Here is a 25322-nt window from a genome sequence, read left to right as displayed (position 1 = left end):
TAACATAAAAAGCAGAACAGGTTTAGGATCCATCATTTGAATAAGTGAAAAAAAGCCATCATTTTTATGTACACATTAGTGAATGTTTTGCAAAATAGTCAGACTTTCTATAATTGCAAAGAGTTGCTTTAACTGATGGACCATTGTAATATTAGTTAATGTAGTTGCCACAGCCAGTTGGTGCAGTTCTGTTGTTTTTATTAAACAAGCTGTCAGGATCTATAATTCACACATCATTAACTGCTTCATTAAAACTGTACAGGCCTGGAGGGCCTTAACTAGTTGAAACAATCTTAAGAACAGAAAAATAATCTTTTCCTGGAATGTGTGTAATGTGTCTCCAACACTCTGTCACAGGGATCACAGTTTTAGAGTATATGTTAAGGATTTAATTTGTGCAAATATATGATAAACCTCCAAGTTCAAAGTTGTAAAAATATCAAATGTTTTCAAATGAAGAGCAACGATGCCAGAAATGTGCTATGTTGCTACCCTTATCACATATTAAAAAACACAACACCCCACACATCTGACTACTATATAATAATTATATATTCGCCAGGCACTGTGTACCTTGAAAGCGGCAATAATTCTTTATCAGCTGCTTGCATACAAAAGCATTGTATTGTAATAAAAAAATAAACTATACACATTTTGATTTATTCTAGAAATGTTCTCCATAATTTCGCACCACCCCAGAACCTTTAAAATCAATGGGTACACTGAGAAATGATTGCATTAAAAGGGGTGCAATAGCAATGAGCAAATGTTTTCTCATTTGATTTAAATTTAGTGGCAAAAATGTTTACTAGTTTGCGCTACAATTCCTCCAGCTGTTTTGTTTCCCCAGAAAAAAGAAGCATGTTTTCACACAGGGGAAAAAATTTTGCGAAGAAAGATACATTAACGCCAATGCATTTAACACAAGAAAAAACTGCCCTTTGACTCCAAAGCATATAACTCTTGAATTTGAATTAGGCTTTCAAAATCACATTTGTACAATATTTATTAAGTGCAGAAATATTTTGGAATTTAAAAGTTGCCAAGGTCGTGTGAAAGTAAAATGAGAGCTGTCTATGGCAAATTTAAAATGTCTTCAAATTTTTCAACCATTGAAAACAATGGTACAAATTAGAGGTATTCTATATATAATTTTTTTCAAAATTATATTAAATCAAATTTTTTACATTCTGTTTTTTTTTTAAACAAGAAATCATTCACGTTTGATAAAAATTGGAGTTTGATATGAATTTTGATCAATACGCCTTCCAGGGTACAGAGTGTGCCTAGCACACCCTGCCCCCCTCCCCCCCCCCAGCGTGAAAATACTTGCCTTTTCTGCCTACCTCTAATTCCATCACTGGGGAGAACATAGCAAATGGGCCAGGGTTGAACCCAAGACCTCCAGCATTGCAAGGAAGAAGCATTAAGTAGTGATAATCAATGGGGCTCATTTATCAACACTGGGCAAATATGCCCATGGGCAGTTACCAATAGCAACCAACCAGTGAGTAGCTTTTTGAAACCAGCTGCAAGTAGAACAATGAATGCAGCAATCTGATTGGTTGCCATGGGTTACTGCCCATGGGCAAATTTGCCCAGTGTTGATAAATGAACCCCAGTAGAGTCATCATACTGTAAGGCACCATTGGACGCAGCAGCGTCTTTGCCTGTGCGCAGGTGTAGGGGTGTGCAGACTTCTGTGCACTCTCTGTGTTTGTTACCTGTGCGCGTGTCCGTTTATTTAGATCCCCGCCCACCGCGTCAGACGCGCACATGCTATGTTTGACGATCAGCGTCATCACACTGCACCCTGATGGTTGGTGCCAAAATCGTCCTTTTAAATAGACGTCTAAGGAAGTAAATGGCGCTTGGTTATTTTCCTGCCTTTGTGATCCTGAACCTTCATCTCACTGAATTCAATCTGGCCCATTATGTGAAAAGGCATACAGTGTAAAACTGGAAACAAACTGTTACCCATTACATTGTAGACACAATCCAACCAATTTATGCCAAGGGAAACAAAGCCGCATTAAAGAACCTTAATTGCCTTTAGTCAATGAGACCTTAACTTAGACCTGAACAAGTAAACAAGCTGGCTCAAGTACAAAACAACAAAACGTCCTACTTGAATTTCCTTAGGTAGAATTATCCTGAAATGACCATAGGTTGATGAAAGTTTATTTTTGTCTGTGGAGTATTCTTTGGCTGAGGCAACACCCACTAGTATCAATAAATGCAGTCATGCATGCAACAACCTCAAATATTCATATATTCCATCAACTAGTTAAAGGGAACATGTCACACTAGACATAGAAAGCTGTATAATAAAAGTCCTTTTTAAATTAAACATGTAACCCAGATTATTTTCTATTAATACAGCTATGCCCATTATAAAGGTATTTAAAAATCTCAGCTGCCTTAAGCATAGAGATGGGGCAGACAATAAGTTTCACTTTCCATTTAGTACTTTGTAGATGTCATTGCATTCCTCACATTCCCCCTCCCTCCTAACCATCTAATTGTGTAGCCAGTGCATGGGTATAGGCACCAGGTGTCCCATGCTGGTAAATAAACAAGATTTTGGCATCAGACAAGCTTGCTTTAATAACAGTTACCACAAAATTGCAGCTGTCTGCATTCTGTGACTGTGTATTTCCAAGACCGAAGGAAACAAAATTTATATAATTTATATAGTGTAAGTTTATTTTGCTCGACTAACACAATAGAAAATAATTAAGATTTTTTTTTTCTTACTGTGACAGGTCCCCTTAAAAAGAAAAAAATGTATATTTCCCAAATACAGCATACAAAATTCTGTAGCTGGACTTCTATATATACAGTATATCTGCCACAGTTTAGAAAAAAGGTTGTCTTGAATGCTTTGAATAAAGTAGCGGTACCCCAATTATTTTAACATTTATGAAAAAGTCTTTATTCCTTCTTAAATATAAATTAATATATTCATTCTAACACTTGATTGTATAATCCTGTTGGTCAAAGTCACAATTGCAATTAACTTCAAATGATTGAGTATTTTTAAGGAATCTTATTAATATGTAATAGCTATACTTTCAAGATTAACGAAAGATTCCAGGTTTTAAAGGATGTTTTGAAACTGGTGACATGGGCATGAACTGAACTGCACAGTATTCTGGGACTAGAACAGGACTTTCCTGTGATAGCCTTGAACATATTTAAACAAAGACCCATTGATTCTGTGTGCTGACATCTCTAGAGAATGCAAGATTTACAGTTCGCCCATTAAAACATTTGTGCATCAGGCCCCATCTATGTCGCACATCCCCTTTCCCTACAGTAAACTGGGGCTTTTATTTCTATGTTGAACCAAACCTATATTTACAGAAATCTATGAATCCTGCTCTTTGCATTACATCAAATTGCATTTTAAGCCTCATTATTATTCCAATTTATTTCTGAGACTTAAATTACCAAACCACATGCTCTCAATAGTCCTTTAATGTATTTCACTCTGAATCATATATTTCACAATTACCTATGCAAAGACATGTTAAAGCAAATGCATAAACAGAAGACTGCAATTCAAACCAATCACTCAGCTGTTCTTGTGCCTTCTAACCTCAAATCATTTTATTTAAACTGGCTTTGTTGATATAAGGGCAAGGGCTGCTTCACACATTGGCGCTGTGTTGTAACTACAGTGCTTAAAATAGAATTAGTTCACTCCTATTTTAACTATGTTTCCTCTTCTTAAAATAACAAAATAAAACTTAATCTGAAGTGACAGTATGTAGTTTAACAAATATTTAATAAAATAAAACTAATGTTATATATAATATATAAACACGCACAATATATTTATCCTGCTTAGTGCAATCTTCCATTGAGCTGGTGTGTGTACCCTCTGTGTTGATTATTTTTTGTGAGTAATTTTTAAATGTTATGTATAATTAACATAGAATTAGTGTGTATTGCCTTCAAGATGAATTTAAGGTGAACTTTACATAACAGGGATACAGAAAATGCACTTTTTTAAATCCAGAATGGGCATAATGGGCCAATCCAGCACGGGCTACTGGAAGAGGCAGCCTTAAATAACCCCACTTGGGCTATTACCTGCAGCTGTGTTGTGGATGTGGGCTAGGGAACACAGAAGAAAGATTCATTGATATAATCTGCCACTTTTGTGGTTGCATTGCCTCCTGCAGGAGGAGCAGTGGCCATTATGTAGCAGGCTCTGGTTCTAGACTACAGAACTCCTGAAATGCATGCTTCTAGTCTTCTTGGGGGGGGGGCAGTGTTCAAAGCCATTGTCTGGCAATCCTTATACAATCTCCTCATCATAAGCAAAACAAGAAAATGAAAAAAGGAAAAGTAACAAAATCTGTCATATGAGCTGCAACCCCCTTAGTCATCACACAGGGTCCCTGCATGTTTACCTGCCACAATGCGTCCCCCTGGGCATTACTTCTATACCATCACTTAGGGGGTCATTTATCAAAGGTCAAATTTTAGAGTAATATGAATTTTTTAAAATTTTATTCACAATTTTAATGGTGTGTTATTTATGAAAAAATTCTAATAGTCCCGACCTGAAAACTCAACTTGAATTCAAATCAAATTTGAATCAAGTTTTCCTCAAAAAAAAAACCCTCAAGTTTTGCTCATCAAATTTTGTAATGCGCAACATTTTTTTTTCTCCCATTGGAGTCTATGGGGCATCATTTTCAAACCGAAACTTGGCAAAAATGTTGTTCATCGCTACTATTAAAACCTTCAAGGTGACCTCTGCCATTGACTTCTTCATGAACTGGCAGGTTTAAGGTGGAGAATTGTCGAATTAGAACTGTTTTCAGGGTCGAGGTGTGATACATCGCACATTCAATGTCAAATTCGAGTTGGTTGTTTGAAATTCGAATTTGTGAGTTTTGTAAGGGTAAGGGCTTATGGTGATGCACCAGGTTCTTATGAACATAAGACAGCCCATGTGTGAGAAACAACTGTTGTGGGGAACCATGCATCACCATGCATCTGAAGGTGGGAAGTATATGACCCTTATTCAGGAAGTGCTTAGCCACTGGTTCTAAAGCCTTGCTTTCCTTGAGGGCTTTACTAATGATTAACTGGTGATTGCCAATGGGCTCCTTGACCATCATAACAATCTTTGCCAACATAGTATAGGCTACATGTACAGTAATGATATAAATCACATAAGAGGATGTGCAACCCAACTTGTGATTGATCTGGCCCACTTAGTAAGCATCTACATGTTGTGCAGATGGGCACCTGTAGCAGCCCTTTTTCTGTGCTGAAACCCTGCTTGTGTTAGTAATAATTTACCCTTTAAAGTACATTTTTTATCAAAATTTCAGGTTTCTATCTCTCCTATATCCCATTATAGGTGCATGGGCAATGATTGGAGACTCATCCAAGTTAATCACGAACCAACTGCATTTCACTTTATTGGCACTCTATTCCTAGTAGACGTGAGCTCTAAAGCTGGCCATAGATGCAAAGATCCGATCGTACGAATCATCGTACGATCGGACATTCCCATCTCCCGACCCGCCACTAACCATTCAGATCAAAGTCTTATCAGTCAGATTAGTTAAAGAACAGATCAGCAATGTTCTGCCCCTGACAGCAATCGTACGATATCTATGTCCAACCAAAGCTAGTGACAGTCTCCCACTGAAAATCGTACGATCAGATCTTTGCGTCTATGGCCAGCTTAAGAGTAATAACAGTAACTCATGAGGTACCCCAGATTATGGTTTCTAAATAAAGTCTCTTAGCAATCAACTATTACATGTTTGTATGGGATAAACCCTCGTTAGGGGTTAATACGTAAATGATTCTGCTAGCTGTGACATTATCTTATCTCTGTAACAGGCATAGTCCAGTAAAACAATTGAGCTTCCCTTCAGAAATAATCACCAAACTGTCATTATTTTACAGGGTTCTAATAGCCTCCCTTTCTGCCTGTGAGAGATTGGGAACAGTATAGACTTTACATGGTAATGAGTTAGCCTCCATATTAAACGACCAGTAAAATCTATTTTTTTTTTTTTTTTAAAAAAAAATTTGTTTCTACTTAACGAAAAAAAAACCCAACCAAGGCAGTTTAAACTTTAAATTCGCAAAGTCCCTGGCTATCTCCTAAAGAAGGCAGGGAGGAGAAATCAAGCACTGCTCAATGGATCGTTGCCGTGTCGCCATTTCTGAAGAGGAGCACAAGCAGAGAATCGGTAAGTAATTTTTTAATAAAAACTTTGCGAATTAAAAATGAAAACTGTCTTGGTGGTTTTTAAAAAAAATAAAAATTGATGTTACTGGTCTTTTAAGTACCTTACTCAAGGTGCAGACTAGTGATGGGCGAATTTGTCCCATTTCGCCGTGAAATTCGCAAAACCGGTGACATTTGACACGCATTTAAATCAATGGGCGTTCGTTAATGTCTAAATTGAATTTTCACTGCAAATTCACAAATGCATTCACTAGCGTCAGAACACGGAAATTTGTTGTGAATTCGCGCCTGGCGAATAAATTCGCCCATCAATAGTGCAGATGGCTGTAGGTGTATTAGGTGGGTCAAAATGGCTCTTGCCCTTAAAGAGAGGATAATCCTATACTGTTGTGTCACTGAAGTGTTCTTTCAATCCTCTAACCTAAAAAATGTCAACCAATAGGTCAAATGTATGAATTTGGGGTTTTTTGGTGAGGCACAAATGATAAACCTTTTTTGGTAGAGAGATTTCACCAGAAGAGAGGACATTTTTGCTTAAAGGAAAACTATACCCCCAAACAGTGTGGGTTTCTATAAATATATATTCATTAAACAGCTTATATGTAAAACATTCATAAAAATATACTTTTTTGATAGTATGTGCCATTGGCTAATCCTACATAGAAAATTGCCATTTTAAGTATTAAGGGTCGTCCCACTGGGATTATACAATTCACAGTGCACACAAACAAACTAAGGGCACACATACTTGCATAGTCACATCAGCCAATTCTGTCAGTTCTGTCGTTTACTCCCATACTTCCTGTTACAGTTAGAGCTACAGAATTTCTGGTCAGGTGATATCTGAGGCAGCACACAGATCATCACAAAATGGTGGCTTAAGGTAAGAGATGTAAATGGGCAATATTTACTGATCACAAAGTTAAGTTCACAGTTCAGGTGTGTCTGGAATGTAGTGGGAGGGCAGGCAGTGAGTTGAGGAGTCTGATCGATTGTGGAAAAAAGCTTTCGCGCAGCCTGCTTGTTCGGGCTTTAATGCTGCGAAAGCGTCTGCCGGATGGGAGCAGCGTGAATAGTCTGTGTGAGGGGTGTGTGGAGTCCAGTGCAATGCAGGAGGCCTTTCTTGCACAGCGCTTGTGGAAGATGTCCTGCAGTGATGGAAGAGCCACTCCAATGATGTTGCCAGCAGCTCTGACAGTCCGCTGTAGACTTTTCCGGTCAGCAGAGCTGGCACTACTGTACCAGATGGAGATGCAGCTCGTCAGGACACTCTCTATGGTGCCCCTGTAGAACACTGTGAGGGAACAGCACTCCATCTTTTGTGTTCAACCCAGGTGCACGGTAAGGAAATCCATATGTTTATGTAAAAACGGCGTGACCTTTCTCAAGGCCTTGAGAACATCACGTCGGTTTTACATTTAAATATAATTACCATTTGATCATGAAAAAACCCCGGAGTTGCTGGTATTTATATATATATATATATATATATATATACATATTCTTTAATGGTTCACTTAATATTATGTAAAGTATCTATTGGTTAAGTATTTATTATAGGAGTATATTTCCTTTAGATTAAAATTTTTAATTTAAAAATTACACTTTCTTGGCCCTGAGTTGTTTTCAGGGCCAGATTTATATAGCGGGCACCCCTAGGCCCACTCATGTTCGATGCCCCTGTCCCCTCCCCTTTGTTCATGCAAATTTTCATCATCGGGACTGGTGCAGTGCAGATTGGTCCACAGGAAATTTAAAAAAATAATTTTCTCTCCAGTGCATCCCTAGTGTTTTTGAACCATTGTGGGTGTTGTTGGGCAGCATGCCACTGCTAAAATCCTACCAGTTGGTGGACTTTCCACAAATCTGGGGATGGTTGTTTTCCACTTGGAATTGTAGCACTCTCCTCCATCTAGTGTATCTTTGCCTTCTTTTTCTTTCTTTTTTTCTTTTTTGTAATGTGTAATCCCAGTCAACCTTTTATTAATATCCAAGCATAAGGGGTGGGTCTGAAATAGAAGTCAGGAATTCAAGTGTGCTAAGTAATGCAATATTCTAAATAAGATAAATACTGAAACACAGTAAAGGAATATATAATTGATAAAGGCCCCGGTGAGGGCCAAAACGTTGAGTATGAAATAAAAAAAATTCTCAGTTTATAGTCCCTGTATGCAACAGCATTTCCTTAATTTTTTTCTATAAATTATTCTGTTAGCACCAGGGCCCAGAACAAGGATTTAGTGTGTGAACAAGGTTTATACAAGTTTTATACATGGCTGGAGTCAAATGTTGGTCTGAGCAAGTTAAAAATTTTAAATAACCAAAAATAAAACCTAATTAAATAAAACCTAAAAGCCTTAAATTGAATCCATTCAGCCCTTTTTTTTTCCCAACTTTCTATATGATAATAATACTTTAAATATTTGCAGGCTGTTTGAAATGGGTTCACAATGTTTTTCTATAATTGAATTATATGGTCACTCAGGTGGCAGTAGCTGTAAGCAAGGATTTACAATTCCTTTACAAAGTCTAGTGCCTGTTTTCCTATAATTAAATCACTGACCAACAGCATGTGAATAATTCAGCTGGGAGGATATTTCAATACCAATACAAACTGTGAGGCACATTTAACAAGATTTTAACTGGGGAATTCTGACTTTCACGAAAATTTTTCTAACATTCAGGAAATTGTTTAATTAACTGACACGTTGAGAGGTAAATTCATCAATGGTCGAATTTTAAATTTTTTAAAACTCTAATAAATTTGTTTTTCCTTGAAATTCGATTGGGGAGTTATTTATTTAAAAAATCAAACATCTAAAACTCTTACGAATTTTACTGCCCCGAAAACTCAGATCAAATTCAATTCAAATTTGACCAAACTTGAAATGAGCCTTTTCTCTGAAAAAAACTGTCAGGATGGCTACTAACATTTTTAAATTGGTCATTGGACCTCTCCCATTGACAGTACATGAATTCTGCAGGTTTTAGGTGGCAAATAGTCAAATTCTAATTCTTAAAAGGCCAGAATTAAATCTCAAAATCGAATTTGAATTTTAGATGCCAAAGTTTTACAGTAGAGTTTTTTTATAAATTTGTTGCACTTATTAAATATGAAATATTTGAATTTAATAAACCATAACTCTAATTAATACATTTTAGAACAGTAGTTATTCGGGAGTTATTTATTAAAATCTAAATGTTGAAATCTTTAAAAATTCTTTTTCTTTTCACAAAAAAATTTAAAATTTCGAGGACAAAACTAGATTTTTTGACATTTATTATACCCCGTTGCAAAAAGCCTGAATCCAAAAATCTGTCATCCCAGACCTGTCAAGGTCCTGTATAAATCAATGGAGAGGCACCTATTTCAATTCAAAGTTTTCGTTTTTGCGATGGGTTTTAGCAGAAAATCAGACTTTTTTTGGGAAAAAAATCAAAAAATTGGAGTAATTCAGGAAAAAGCCAGAAAAAATTGAGCAATTCTTGAAAAAGCCTTAAAAATTTGAGCGATTTGGGTTTTTGCTTGATTTTATCTAGTTTTTCTGTGATCTGATTAAATTCAGTTGTTTTATTAATAAACAAGTCATGGTTTTTTTAATAAAAAATTTGATAAATTCGGATTTTTGTAAATAACCCCCATAACGGTAAACATTTTAATGTGAATGTTGATTCAGCCTCTACATTATGGGGCCGATTCATCAAGAGTCGAATATCGAGGATTAATTAACCCTCGATATTCGACTAGGAACTAAAATCCTTCGACTTCGAATATCGAAGTCGAAGGATTTAGCGCAAATGCTGCGATCGAACGATCGAAGGATAATTCCTTCGATCGAACGATTAAATCCTTCGAATCGAACGATTCGAAGGATTTTAATCCAACGATCGAAGGAATATCCTTCGATCAAAAAAACTTAGGCAAGCCTATGGGGACCTTCCCCATAGGCTAACATTGACTTCGGTAGCTTTTAGCTGCCGAAGTAGGGGGTCGAAGTTTTTTTTAAAGAGGCAGTACTTCGAGTATCAAATGGTCGAATAGTCGAACGATTTTTAGTTCGAATCCTTCGATTCGTAGTCGTAGTCGAAGTAGCCCATTCGATGGTCGAAGTAGCCCAAAAAACACTTCGAAATTCGAAGTTTTTTTACTTCGAATCCTTCACTCGAGCTTCATGAATCGGCCCCTAACTGTAGTTCTTAAGATCACAATAGCCTTAAATGTTATACTTGTTTAAGAAATCATCCAAGCTACTCTAAAAGGCATTAATAGAGTCTGCCATCACAATATCAGGACATTCCAAAACCTCACTGACACAGTTAACAAGCAACTCTTTGAAACCATGGAAGGTAGTTGTGCATGTTTATTGCAGTAATATTTACTTCTTTTTGTTTTGTAAACAGGTCACTTGAATGGCTAGAAATGTTGTACATTTTATTTTGGACGTCTGTACCAGCCCAATGCAACCACAGCCCTTTAGCAGTGCAGATTTGCAACTCCAAAGTAGCTCCCATATTCTTTTCTGCTGATTCATTGCACATGCTCTGTGCTACAGTCCACTGAGCATGTGAGTGTCGCAGACACTTTCCAAGATGGTGACCCACCCTGTGACAAGTTTGAAGTCCTGGATCATTGCTGCTATTAAGAAGCTGAAAATTTATGTTGGTGCAATAAGCTCAGTATATAAAATTTGGTGTTTTTAGTAAAAATTTATTTTTAGGATTTATTTATCCTTGAAGAAAGACATCTGTCATTATTAGAAATAAAACAAGTTTCTTTGTCTAAGAATATGTTATTAGTTATATTGTTTGAAAAGAACAAACTCCCTTTAATCACTGGTATAATATTCCAATGAAAGGGAATATAATTAAATGCCATGTTCAACATTGTCCATATACAGTATAAAACATCAGAATAAAAAAAAGTGTATTTAGACCTTTGTTGGAATATAAAGACTCAATAAAGGTACAGCTGTGACTCGAAAAAGATTATTTTAACTTTGTAACAATTACCTTATTCATTAATTATTTTATGAAATTACCTTTCCTAAAATAGTTCTCTTCTGCATGCTGAAAGACAGATCTTTTTATTCTACAGTGCTTGAGATTTTTACAATAACTGGCACAAGAAAGAAGAAAGGTATCATGTTATCTCCAAAATAAACTCCTGCTATGTTAATGGATAAAACCTCTTTACTGATACCCTCATAGCACCAACAATGGCACTAGTCATGACTGAAAACATTTTGTGGACAATTTTACATAAAATGTTGCAGAAATTGATTAGTGCCAATAGGAAAATTAAATTACATTATGGTTAAGGTTCTTTAATAGCATATCCATTGCCCTACTTTGTTAGAGAAGCTGGTTTGCACTATGCTATTCTACAACTGTACAACATAAGAAAGTCTTCTATGCTCTAATTTATTCCAAACACAGTACTTGGACAGTGACTTAGGTAGAAGGGAAAGGGTTTCAATCCTATTGTGGAAAGCAAGTGGTTGGTAATCATAATATCTACAATCTTTTTCAGGCTCAACAGACCTTGTGTTTTTCCAGTCACCAGACTTTACTTTAAAAAAGTTTGCTCATTCCAGTTCATCACCATTAAACTATCTGTTCTTGTGCTCTGCTTAAGATCTATTTTAAAGACAACCAAAAATTGCTGGTTCAGGAGGGGTGCTTGTGCTATACTGGGTCCCTAGCAATTCAAAGTTCTTCCATCTTGCATACTATCCATAGAAGTTGATAGATTGCGGTGGGGATATTTTAAAGAGAATATATATCACTTCAGGTTACAGTGGCATATTTATAACAAAAACAAACAATCAGTTGCTTATTTACTGACATTAAAATTCAAAGGGCACAACGTAGGATGAAACTGTGGCAACATCACCAAGATCCAAATTTTACTCATTGGTAAAAAGGTAAAAGGTTGCTTAATAGGGTCGTTAACATGTGCCCCAATGTAAAACATATTGGCGTGCGCCCATGTTTTGCACCTACTCTGCACTTTGTAAATGAGCCCATCTTAAGAATCTTTTCATATTTAGTGACATTTATCAAAAAATATATATCTGAGCTCACTATTTATTCTAAAAGGCTTAGTTTAAATTTAGATGTGTCCAGAGACGTTCAGTGTATACTGTATATATTTATGAACATTAACTGACTTAACTCTGATGAAAGCTGTAAAGACACTTTAGAAATTTTTACAATGTCTGTCTAGGAGTCTAGGAAAACATGAACGTTTTGAAACTATACATGTGCTATTGTTGTGAATTAATTTTTATAATTTATTGTCATTTTTTTATTTTTCATAAAGCTCATTAATTAAAATGTGTGCTGAAATTCTGTGGACAAGAACACTGAATTGTGTGAAAAACACAGTTAACTGCACTTCTTTTTGCGCTTAGCCTCATTAAGAAAATAAAATGAATTTTAATTAGCAAAAGGCTTTCAACTATAAAAAGAAAGCAGTTAGGTAGAAAATATTAGCCACTCTTTAGTGGAATGTATAAAGTAAACCCACCAGGACATATGAAAAACAAATTTATATCATTCCCTGACCCAAGCAAGCTTAAAATCTACAGTCCCTATTTCATTCACACACACAAAGGCAAATTTTTATCAGGAGTCACTTAACTTGCCTGTATGTTGTTGGATTTGGGATAAACCCAAAGCAGACATGGGAGAACATACTTATTACTATTTACTAATGTGTAAGAAAAAAAAAATATTTTATTATTGTATAACTGTAGTAAAATGAGTGGCACTTGTACTCTCACTATGAACTTTACCCCAATATTTGCTACAGATGAGACCTCTGATTTTTATGGGGTGAGCCAATGCAACAGTGTGAAGGCACTGTAATCAGTGGTATTTTAAAAGAATGGGCACCAGTGCTCCTTTGAACAATAACCAAACTGATTTATCAGACCAGGTCCATGTAGGAGTATATACCATTGATACAGAGCTGAATGATGGAGTAGCCAGGTACATACAATGACCAATGGCAAAGAAATCCCTCCAATATATCTTGATAGTTGGGTGTATGCAGTGGAACCAGGTGGGAGTCAATCTAGTCCCTGTAACCTTTATCTGGTTCCCTGAGTAGGCAACAATGCCCTTGAGATCCTTTCTAATACACCTTGGTGGAGCCAAGAGCTGCTCATGTAGGCAGCCCTTTGCTGGCTTTCTCTCCTAGAGAGATTTGGGATTGGATTTAGCTGCCTTTTGCTAGCACTGGACTAATGAAGGCTAACAGTGACTCCAATCCACTGAGAGGAGTCTCTTTCAAAGACCTCTGGCAAAAATCCCTGAGACCGCATGGCTTTTTTCAGTATATATAATTACACAGTGCCATTTAGTGACCAAACTTAGGATAGCTAGGGGTCATGCTGTGAGCCAAGAAGGGAAGAATTACTATCTCTATCTGTATATTCTGATTATTAATGAGTCTTGCTGTATCGGCTTCTGACAGATATTATTTAAATTGTGCTCTTTTGATCATTTATGACGATCCCTAAGCAGCCCAGACCACACTGAGCATGTGCAAAGTTTTGATCTTGCAAAGATGTTTAACAAAGTTACAAGATGAGAGCCCCCACTTTTATTTGTGATCTACTGTAAAATCTTCATGTAGCTTTCTCAATGGAAGGGGTTGCTAGTTTAGCATGTAGATTGTGAATATAGACTAGCCAATCAAGTTTCTAATATATTGAAAATACCAATTATAGAATGTATTATACGCCATTAATTATGAGGATATCCATATAACTGTCCATTATAATTCTTTTTATAACAGTATTAACATAAAATCTAAATTGCCAACAATAAATCACATTTTATTAAATATAATTTAAGGATGATGAGAAAAACACTTTTAAATTCAAAATGGATTTCGAATAAAAAAAAATCTACATTGAGTTCTAAGTACTTTTTATTAAAACAAATCCATCTGGTTTTCTGTAAGAACAATTCATTATTCAAATTACCACCCAGGCCATGCCCTCTTTTGTACCGTACTTGAAGATATCTTGAATGTGCTCTAATATGGTTTATAAAAACTGCCATAGCTAGATTGAAAATGTTGTATAACATGCTAGACTTTAGCGTTTTCTAAACTACTGTATATCCTCCAATATCTAGACCTATAAAAATTATACATATAATATATATATACTGTATATATATATATATATATGATCACTAATGCATGGGCCAACATGGGTATGGGATGTTGCTACAGTGCAGACCCGTTATAGTCTCAAGTGTGACATTCAGAACATAATGCAAAATAAAAATACATTGTTATAAAATTGAACATAATAAGAGTAATTTACCACTGCTCAAGAAATGTGCTAAGGGGCACAAATGTGCATTCACCACAAATTCGCGCCTGCTGAATTCCATCACTAATGCCTCACCCTTTCACTTATCATGAATAGAGTACTGACTGGCTTAGCCGGTGCCACATTCTTTCGGAAGAGGCAAGTCTCTGTGCTTCAAAACACCTCTGTGGAAATACCTCTGTAAAAACACCTGCATTGTACTTTGTCTATGAAATTGTGCCTTGAAGCCTTGGTATTTCTATATTTCAGATGATACTTAGGGCCTTTATACATAGGGATTTGTACCTGTTGTCAGGCAGGAGTAAACTTCCCCATTTTTCTTCTTGGGGACTGTACCTATAGGACAGCACTGAAACATCAAATACAGATAAATAAGTTGAATGTTGTAGTTTATACATGTTCTGTATTTCAGTGTGTTCCAGTGGATAAATTGAGTAGTGATGGGCGAATTTATTCGGCAAGCGCGAATTCAGGGCAAATTTGCGGCGAATTCCCGCCAGGAATTAAATTTGCGAAATCGACTTGAAAAATCGCCGGCATAAAAAAAATGGACGTCGGTGCAGTTTCGCTAATTTTTTCCTGGAAATTCGCAAATTTTTCGGCGAAGCAATATGCCCCAAATTCGCCCTGCACTAAAATTGACCATAAAAAAGAATGGAGTAAGTTAATATAGGGGATTGCAGATATGAATGCTTGTGCATAAGGGCTCTCGCTCGAACTATCCATATTTTGTTTGTTTATTTTTGGAACTGTTTGCAGTAAAATAAACAACCACAAACAAATTTGTTGGCCCCTTTCTGTTCCAAAACTTGCACACCGTTTCTATGGGACTTGCGCTGGGAAATCAGAAAATAATTTTACTGCAAGTTAGAAACTCAACACAAATATCTGATTGGCTGCTATGGAGTATTGCACTAATACCCAGTATTTCTATGTGAACCCAGTTGTGTCAGAGCAGAATGAGAAGTTAGAATTAAATAGTTTTTTTCACAATTGCTTTACCTTTCTGTGCTGTGCTCCTGGTCCTTGCTGTACCTGCTACTGACCCAACCCGAGGGACATACTATGATAAGCAAATATCCACTGCCTGATTTTATTTCATGTCCGAAAATGATTTGATTTAAAAAACTAAAATTCAATATATACTGTAGTTTTACTGAGCACTCCATCAAATCCAATCACATCAAAACCTGTAATATCATAGTCTCTGGATATTTATCTATTTAGTATAACATTTAAGAGGGTGAACATCTGTTCTGAAAAAGCAAAATGTCTAAGCCAAGACCCTGAAACCGTGTGTGAACATTTGATTACTTACTTTCCCTCCTAATCAATAATTGTTATAATTAAAATGGATAGCTTCAGTAGCATGACAAAGGACTGCAGCCAGAATCCTGATTGTGTACTTGGCTCAAAGAGCTAGGCAGCAGTACTGTAGAACACTTATTTTCCAATTTGTCTTTAGATGTGTGCAAATTGCTTTAGCTGAATCCAGCTGATTTAGACCTTGCCTGGAGGTGCAATAGATTAATTGGAAGCCGCACATTCATCGCATACAGAATGGACTACGTAATTGGTGAAATCTGTTAGAGCCAGTTATAAAATAAGTAAGTAGCGCTGCCATTTTCTTGCCCTTTTATTACATTTTATTAAATAAACAAAATAAACAGAACAATTGCATAAAGGAGCAAATATTGTCCTGATTTTTTAAATAAGAAAAACTGTATTTTTCATGAAAAAAAAAACCACATTTCAATATATTTTCCAAATGAATGCATGAAATACATTAAAACTGTAAATATTGCTAATGAAGACAGGATCACCCATTAAGCAAAACATTTCCTTTGTAGGATTTTTGTGTTAAAATTTGCTAAAGTGTTATATAGAAACCATTTTTGACAGAGGGAACTAATTGAAGGGATTCGTCTTGCCTATTGACACATCCACATAGTGCCTTATAATCCACATAACTAGAAAACTGAATAGAGTAAAATGTCTTCATTGAATCTCATTTAATAGATGTGGGTTTTGTGAGGTCATCCCTTTAACATTGGCCATATAAATACTCATTTAATATGATTAATTATCATATCATTTAATCCATGTGTATTGAGTGGATATAGAGAAAGGTATACAGTCTGTAATACAAATGGAAAATATATGGAATGTATCAATGTAGCATGAGGATGTTATATGTGCCTAGTTTGAATGGAAGGATTGAGCAAGATGGCACAATTGTTTATTTTAGTATAGACCATCGGTTTCTTTTTATAAGAAACAGCAGCTGATTTAACTTAACTTTTAATATGTTATAGAATGGCCAATTCTAAGCAACTTTTCAATTAGTTATCATTATTTATTTTTTATAGTTTTTCAATTATTTCCCTTTTTCTTTTGACTCTTTCTGGGGGTCACCGACCCCATCTAGAAATAATTGCTCTGTAAGGCTACATATTTATTGTTATTGCTACTTTTTCTTACTCATCTTTCCATTCAGACCCTCTCCTATTCATATTCAAGTTGTGAAGCTGGAACTATAACCATTTGCCAGTCTATTTTTTCTGAATGTTTTTGCTACAATCTAATCTCTATATAACACCTTAGGTGTTATTTACAAGCCTGAGGGCCGCAAGTGAAAAAGCAATAAAAGGAGCATAAACATTAGGAGATGCAGGCCAGCCCTGTCCTTGGCCAGCTATGAGTACAGGGCCCCATGCTGGCCGTGCTGCCTTCTTCTCCTTTCACATGTAAATGATGCATATTAGTGGTGGGAAAGGGGTGGGAGGTAAGGACGCCTACATGTCAAAACTCTAATTTCATCATTATCATCATCATCATCATCATCATTTATTTATATGGTGCCAGAAAGTTTTGCCTGTGCAACTATTTTTGTCACAGGTCACAGAATAGTAATTCCAGCAAGAATCAAGCTTAGAGTTAGCATGGTACTTATAAAAAGATACATAATATCTAGAATGAAACATGTTTAAAGTCAAAAGGCGATTTTTTTTCTATGGCATTAAGGTGGACAAGTCAATACTTTTCAAAGAGGACATAGAGTAATCGTCAAGGAAATTGCCACATGTTCCATTCATTTCTATTCAGCAATAATGACCTTTTTGGCAGGCAAAATATTGATGTCTAAAGTAATGTCCAGTGCTACATATTTTTTGTGAGGTTATGACAGGAGGATCAGAAATTACATACTGGTTCAAATATCTGGTTATAGATATAGAATTAAACATAATAAACAATATTCTACTTCATGATTGTCCAAATATTGGATTTGTGATTGTGATTTGCCAATAGATCTTGAGCTGGTAACCAGAAGCTCAATTTATTTGCATCAGGATCTTCTATTCTTCTATTACATCAGCCTCCTCCTCCTCAATTACATTAGGGGGTCTATAACATACTCCTACAATTGTTCTAACAGAACCTACTCCTTTATATTAGCTTTTAACTCCTACCAAAATGTCTTGAAAAGTGGGAGAGTGACATTTTGTGTTATGCAATGATGTAATAACTTCAGCCTTGATCTGGTTATTCACCAAATCCAAACATTAGATAATGCTAATCTCATGACAAATTCCAGATTTGACCTTCACTTTTGTTTTGTTCAAAACATGTGCAAAGAGATACCAATAGAGTCTTTCTTTCAGCAAAACCATTTTGGTGTTTAGTCTTCTCATGCTTAACCACCAAAGCTTATGTTAGCTCCAAACATAACTTTAAAAAATGTTTTTTGTAATCTTTTTTTTAATCCAGGTAAAGATGAAAAAGTCAAAGCCAGAGAATTCTATAATTTCTATACAAATCAATAAGCAGTTTTATTACACACATGGGAAAGTTAATTTATGTCTTGTAAAGAAAGTCATTAGCTGTGCTATTAATAAAAGCACATTCATCACATGTGTACTTTAGGCAATTACCACAGCCTATGGTTATATTAATTTACTAAGACTGGGGAAATCTACTTATTTACGGAACATGTTTGACCCTGTTAGCTAATAATGACACAATTATATGTATGCTTTTAAGAGATGGTTCATTATGATTGTATTGGTTATTCAGGCATTCAGTATATTAATACCTGAAAGGTGAGATTACTTGCTCTTGAATACATTTACTGTGAAAAAAATCCTATGATGCACATAAACGTAATTATTTAGCTCAGTTGTTGCTGAAATCTGTAATGGCAGCCTTGGTTGGCTGGTAGTAATAATATGTCTCTACCAGAATAATAGCATGTTACGCATCAGTTGTATGTTTTATTTATGCTCAGTGTTAAATATACAGACTGAAGACAATGAGGAAAGACAATATCCTAACCATTTGAAGGTGAATAATGTGAATAATGAGATATTGATGTAGCCAGATGACTACATTCAACTACTGAATGCAGTTAAGCCTAATCAGGCTCTGAACCTAGTTATAACCTTAGCTATGAAATATCAAGCCCATATTTCAAAAGCAGAATATCTTCCCTATATTTTACAACGGGTGGGGGAGGAATAACAGCATGTTACCCCTGAATAACGAACCTTGGATTTCTCATCTGTTGTGTATGTTATACACACAAGAAAACATTACAGGTTTATTACTTACCTATGTTGTATGAAATGCATGTCGAAGACAACAAAAAGTCTTGACCTCCTATAGAGAGGTATAATCTTTTTTAATGCTTCCTCACCATAGTACAACATGAGTAAATGGTTTTAAACCATCCAATATTACTTTTTCAGCTTTGGAATAAACAACAATCCATTCCTACTTCTCCACAAATACTTAAAATAATAATAAAGTAAAATAAGTAGACTGGCTTTCAAAATATTGCATTGTTGCAATATTGCAATATTCATGAAACATATGTCTGAATAAACACTTTCTGCTTCTGCGCAGGGATTTATGGAACACAGCACTATCCTTCATTCATGTTGCATTTCATTGCATTCATTTCAGCAGGTGCACAAAAGTCTTTAGACAATGTTACTTGACCTGGATTTTTTCGTTGTTGGTAGCACCAGTAATGCTCTATTGAATTAGTGAGTTTACTAGTGTGAAGCTGGTTGTCAGGAGACCCTATAATCTAGCAAGGTAATTTAGCTTTCCAGAAATGCTCTTTGGGATTTTGTTCTAAAATCCAGAGAAATTGTATTTGTTAGAAAAAGAGATGTTATTTTCTCCATTATAAGCAAACCTTTGATGTACAGTGCCCAGCATAAATCTCACATATGAGCATATTGATTATTTGTCTAACCTGCACTACATGCTGTCTTTCTTTCATAGGGCTCAGAGGATTCCATTAAATGTGAATGTTTCAGATGCAGCATTACAAAACATTTTTTTTCCTGGTCTATATAATTCTGTTATTTAAGGGTCAGGCCACACAGGGCGTTTTGGGGAGATTTGGTCGACTGGCGACTAATCACCTCGTTTTTGCAGCGACCAATCTCCCCAAACGCCTTCCCTGAATATGCGCCGGCTACAATGAAAAAACACCGGCGCTAATCACACGCTGCGGTTCGTTTTCTGAAGTCGCCCGAAGTTGCCTCACGAGGAAGTGCTTTGCTTGGAAATCATATAATAAATCATTATCAGTGAAAGAACAAGGGGTCACGTTGGCTGTGTATATGCTCACATAACTACAATATTTAGATTTTTGCACAAAAGTCCCGGTGTCTTTTTGTGTATATGTATATGTATATATATATATATATATATCTATATATATATATATGTGTGTGTGTGTATGTGTGTATGTGTGTATGTGTGTATGTTTGTATGTGTGTATATGTGTATATGTGTATATATATTTCAAGCATGCTCAAAGAGCACTGCCATTGAACAAAAGTATATGGTAAAACATGGTCCTGAGAAGGTGTTTAGTTTGTACAGACCTCCTATATGAAACACCTAGCTATGAGGCAAAGGAATAATGTGTACCAGAAAAGCTTGAGAACCCACTTTGTATTAATTTCACTCAATGAGTGAGTGTCTACTTTATTTTATCAGTCTTTGTCATTTTAATTAGTTGTTATTGAAAACAAGGGACATAGAACGGTAAGGGTTTGAATAGAGATATAAAATAATTTACAGAATTGATGGGCTTCTGTGTAAATGTGTGAACACTCTATAAATAATAAAATATTATAATTATAGTTATTAAAAATGTAATATCATATCACCAATCAAAGCCCAGTGGAGCAATAAATGTTTAAAAATCATACTGACAGAAACACCCATATGTCCCTGCTCCTAGCACTGTATATTTTGCTGGAAAACACTATTTGGTGTGTACAAATAAAAATAATGTAAATTGCGAGAAATGCAAATGGCATGGACAATATTCAAGGCTGAAATTTATGGTTGCTTCTAAATACCCCTGTGGCTTCAGAATGGCTGATGGTATCTTAATGGACAGTCTTCACATTTATACTTTATTCAGTTTAGCTAGTAGTAAAATGCACAGAAGAGGGAGGATAAAGCAAATGGTTTACATATAAAGAGGTATTTAAAGCTAAAGTGCTATCTTGCATACCCAGTGTTTAGCATCCTAAATTACAGGCTAACGACAAGATGAAAACACCAAAATGAGAGACGGGGAACACAACTGTACAAAAACAACTTCTTTTATTCTGATTGCCAAATTATTTAAGGCAGGTATAAAAAGAAAGCATTCAATATACATCTTACATAAAATAAACTAGATTACAGCATAAAACAAGTAACCAGGCAATGGCATTAAAGTCTCTTCTCTAAAACTGGATAATTGTAAACATTAAAAAGACTGCAGTACTATTCAAGTAATAGAACAATCACAGATGTCATCTGGTATGCAGGATGTCAGATTATTTGTCATTCAAGATTAAAGAGACATTTTTAATATTCACATATGCTCGTTATTTACTTATTTTAACTTTTTACACTATGTACAATGCAGTTTTTTTGTGGTACTGGCAACCCCCTGCCCTCCATCAGGGATGTAGCGAACTGTTCGCCGGCGAACTAGTTCGCGCGAACTTCGACTGTTCGCGTCCGCTGCAAGTTCGTGAACGTCGCGCGACGTTCGCCAATAGGCGTTCGCGTCAAAATCGTTCGACCATTCGATCGCTAAAATCGAACGATTTTCGTTCGATTCGAACGAAAATCGTTCGATCGAACGATTAAAATCCTTCGATCGTTCGATTCGAACGATTTTCGGATGTTCGAAGTTCGCGAACAGTTCGCGAACTGTTCGCATTTTTTGCCGGTGTTCGCGAACGGCGTTCGCGAACACATACTCGGCGGTTCGCTACATCCCTACCCTCCATATGTATATTTTCACAATACACAATTACAATAAAACAAATTATTACAGTAACATTTTACACTGAAGCATCTTTACTGGAGGCACCAAATTGCTATCTACATTGTACCAAACTGTCTTCATTACAGTCTGTTTCTAATAGAGCCTAGGGCCAATATGGTTAGGATTTTCAAATCTCAGGCACATGGATACTTAACAATATTTACATTTTAAAGGGGAAGGGGGGATAATAATCAGCTATTTGTAAGTAAACACATCCCAACATGACAAATACACTTTGTAGTTACTGTGTGGTTTGCAATTTAGCAGCAGACTCTACATGTGTGCGAGCCTGGTTACCAATACAAAAAAGTAAAGAATATATATTTATTTATATATATTTATATATTTGTGTGCATGTAAATAGACGAACATACTGTTGTGTACATATATATTCATATATATGCTGTACTTGCACACAGACACCTAATTACAGGAACATGTTACTCTGTTATAAAAATCTGCAATTTACAAAAAAGAAAACAAAAAGAAACAGAATTTTCGCCTGCCATATAGGCATTTCAGATAAACACCATGGAACTGATGTCTGCAATAAAGAGCTCTCCCATGTGATCCAGTCACATGAATTAATGTACATTTTCAATATATTCATTCCCTGAAAGAGAGAGAGAGAAAGAGAAACGTTTTAGTATTTTTTTCCATTCTAAAACTACTACTAATCATCAATTTAGTGACTGTATAATAACATTTTTTGTATTAGTCAAAATCATTTCCTCTTTATTAAATCTCACTTGATCCATTTTCATTTACTAATGTGTATTCTCTAGAGATTAGAAGGCCAAAATGTCTTTCTATTAATCTCCAGAACTAGAAAGACTGCTGACAATTTATTTCACGTTATACATATGATAAATGGTTTTACTCATAAAACTGAGGATGATTCTTTAGGGGAGGGTTGGGAACCACTGACCATCTAAATGCTGTTGAGCTACAATTGAAAAAATATGAGGGGTTGCTGGGATTTACTTCATATTGCTGTGTGTTTGTTGTAGAATTTATAGCAATTCAGAGAGACTGTATATAGAGTAGAGAAAAACAGAAGCAAGGACATTTTCCTTTGCATTTCCCAAACACTGTTTACTATGCTCCTTCAGAGTCTCATTATGCCCCATCCTTTCCTGCATAAACACTTTGATGTGCAAGGCAGGAAACCCCAAGAAAGCTTATAGAATTAATAATGGATGGAGGGCACACCAAAATTTTCAAAAAATGATAAGAGGTGCAGAAACAAATGTTACCCCTACTGCCAAGAAAGCTGTCAGGAATTATTATATCTAATCTATTTATGCACTCTTTGTTCTTTACTATTGGGGTCTCATTGGTCGAAGTGCAATTCAGGTATACTACATGCCCTGGTTGGTTAATAGTCTGTGAATTCACTTGACCTACTCCTAGCAGAAATTTGGCCGCTGTTTTATAAATTCATTCTAGCATCCAAACAGCAAGCAGCTTTTTCTAAACAGCATGACTGTTATGACTATTTAAATGTTTGAGGCAGTAGGAGCACAAGAAAATCCAAAATAATGGCAAAGGCCATTAACCAATTTTTTTACAATTGATAGTATAACAAAAATCTATTTTAGGATGCAGTTGTTCACTTGGGGCAGATTTATTAAAATGTGAGTGTAGATCTTAATACCTGTACATACAAACTTACCTAAGATCTATTCATTCCTATGGGATTTTTAAAAGTGTATTTACCAACTGGTGAGGTTTAATTTTCACCCACAAATCTATAAATCCCATAGGAATGAATAGAACTTGGGTGAGTTGTATGTATTAAGCTCTAAACTTACAATTTGATAAAATTTACTAATCAACTTATCAATTTACTAGAAATAAGGAACCTGGGTTTTTAATATTAGATGCATACTTTGAAGTTGTGTATATTATTTAGAATATATAAACGTATGGTATCTTCTGCACAGTTTTAGAGTAAACTCATCTACCATAAAATAACAGAACTCCTAAAACAGTTCCATTAACCTTTATTAATATAGGAATTCTGCACAGCATATGTGTTTGACACAATGGGTGATGTTTCTGCTTGCAGGAGGAATGTAGGAATGTATATCACGCTGATTGTTTGACCATGGTATTCCTGCAAGTGATGCGATTTTAACATTATAATAGAGTAGAGTCAAGCAAAGACAATTTTTTCTAACTCTGACCCAAAGGTTTCATTCAAAACAGAAACATGATCAGATCAGCTTCATGTCAAAGTCAGTTAGTTCTAGTATCAAAATGGGCAGCTTGCTAAAGACAATATGATACAAAGGGCTCGGATAACAAAACAGTATCTTTCAGTGCAGTTGAAGTAAAACAGAGGTAATAAAAAATTAGGGATATTGTCATGATACAATTTATTAATATACTATTCTAAGCATGTGAAAGCATTTTTGCAAAAGTTTTCTGTTGCATGAGAAAAAGGATCTTCCTTTTATTTATAACATGCAATGATTTTAGTTTGTGGGCATTCTCATCTACCCTTTCATTCTAAATTTTTCAGATACATGACAATAAAAGGTAATAGCTTTGAGTACCAGGTAATACAAGACTTCCCATGGCAAGCAGATTAAATAGCCATCATTTTTTTAAAAACATATTGCTAATCTGCATACATATAAACCATTTAGGCACAAAAAATAGCTAGCTATTTTAATATAATGTCATAAAAATCTAAGTAAAATGTTCTAATATTCTAAATGTTTAAAAGACCCCTTACAAGAATCTTTCATTATGCAGTAACCAGCAATGCCATTATATTAGTAGATGTTTATATATGATTTGTGTTTCAATTAACACTACTTGCATATGGCAATATAGATATACCACTGCCAACTATTTTTGCATTTACTCAAACAAATTATAAAATAATACAAAGAGCTCACAAAATGCACACAGGGAACTTTTTAGCATTACATTTTACATAAAGTTCATAGGGATACACAATATTGCACGATGCATGCAGTGAGCATTGGACCTATTTTTATTTTGGGTATGAAATAAAATATATGAGGGTACAAAATAGGTTATTTGCCTGCTATTATTTAATCAAAGTTCAGCAGTATTTGTATATGTCCTTGGTAGCCTGGCTGGCATTCCTTTTTAACGATTACTACTATTGGATCAATTTTATTGGGTAGTATAAGAAGAATTCAATGCAACACATCCACGCTTATTCTTATTTCCATGAAAGTTGACACGGTGCAGTTGAAATGATAGAAATAGAACAGTTTGTGGATATAATCAAATAACACATCAATGAAATTGACTCCGTTGCAATTTTCCTCCCCATTGGTTTGGGCTTAGTGGGCTTGGTTAACTTTATAAAAAAATTGACAATACTGAAAAGTTCCATCATTCACACATC

At 35.4% G+C, this 25322-nt stretch overlaps 1 protein-coding gene across 3 annotated transcripts in view; it reads right to left on the bottom strand.

The window, feature by feature from the left end:
• Positions 1 to 22259: 22259 nt before the first annotated feature.
• Positions 22260 to 25322, bottom strand: part of LOC108717283 (zinc finger protein 608) — a 62844-nt gene continuing 59781 nt past the window's right edge. For all 3 annotated transcript variants that reach the window (XM_018264173.2, XM_018264172.2, XM_018264175.2), the window contains one exon: positions 22260 to 22544. In XM_018264173.2, coding sequence (XP_018119662.1) covers positions 22538 to 22544 — 7 coding nt within the window. In that variant the 3' untranslated portion in view covers positions 22260 to 22537. The remainder of the gene's footprint in view (positions 22545 to 25322) is intronic.

This window comes from Xenopus laevis, chromosome 1L (genome assembly GCF_017654675.1).
Source record: "Xenopus laevis strain J_2021 chromosome 1L, Xenopus_laevis_v10.1, whole genome shotgun sequence".
Taxonomy (NCBI): Eukaryota; Metazoa; Chordata; class Amphibia; order Anura; family Pipidae; genus Xenopus; species Xenopus laevis.
The sequence above is the reverse complement of the archived record's forward strand: the minus strand, read 5'-3'. Positions and strand labels throughout refer to the sequence as shown.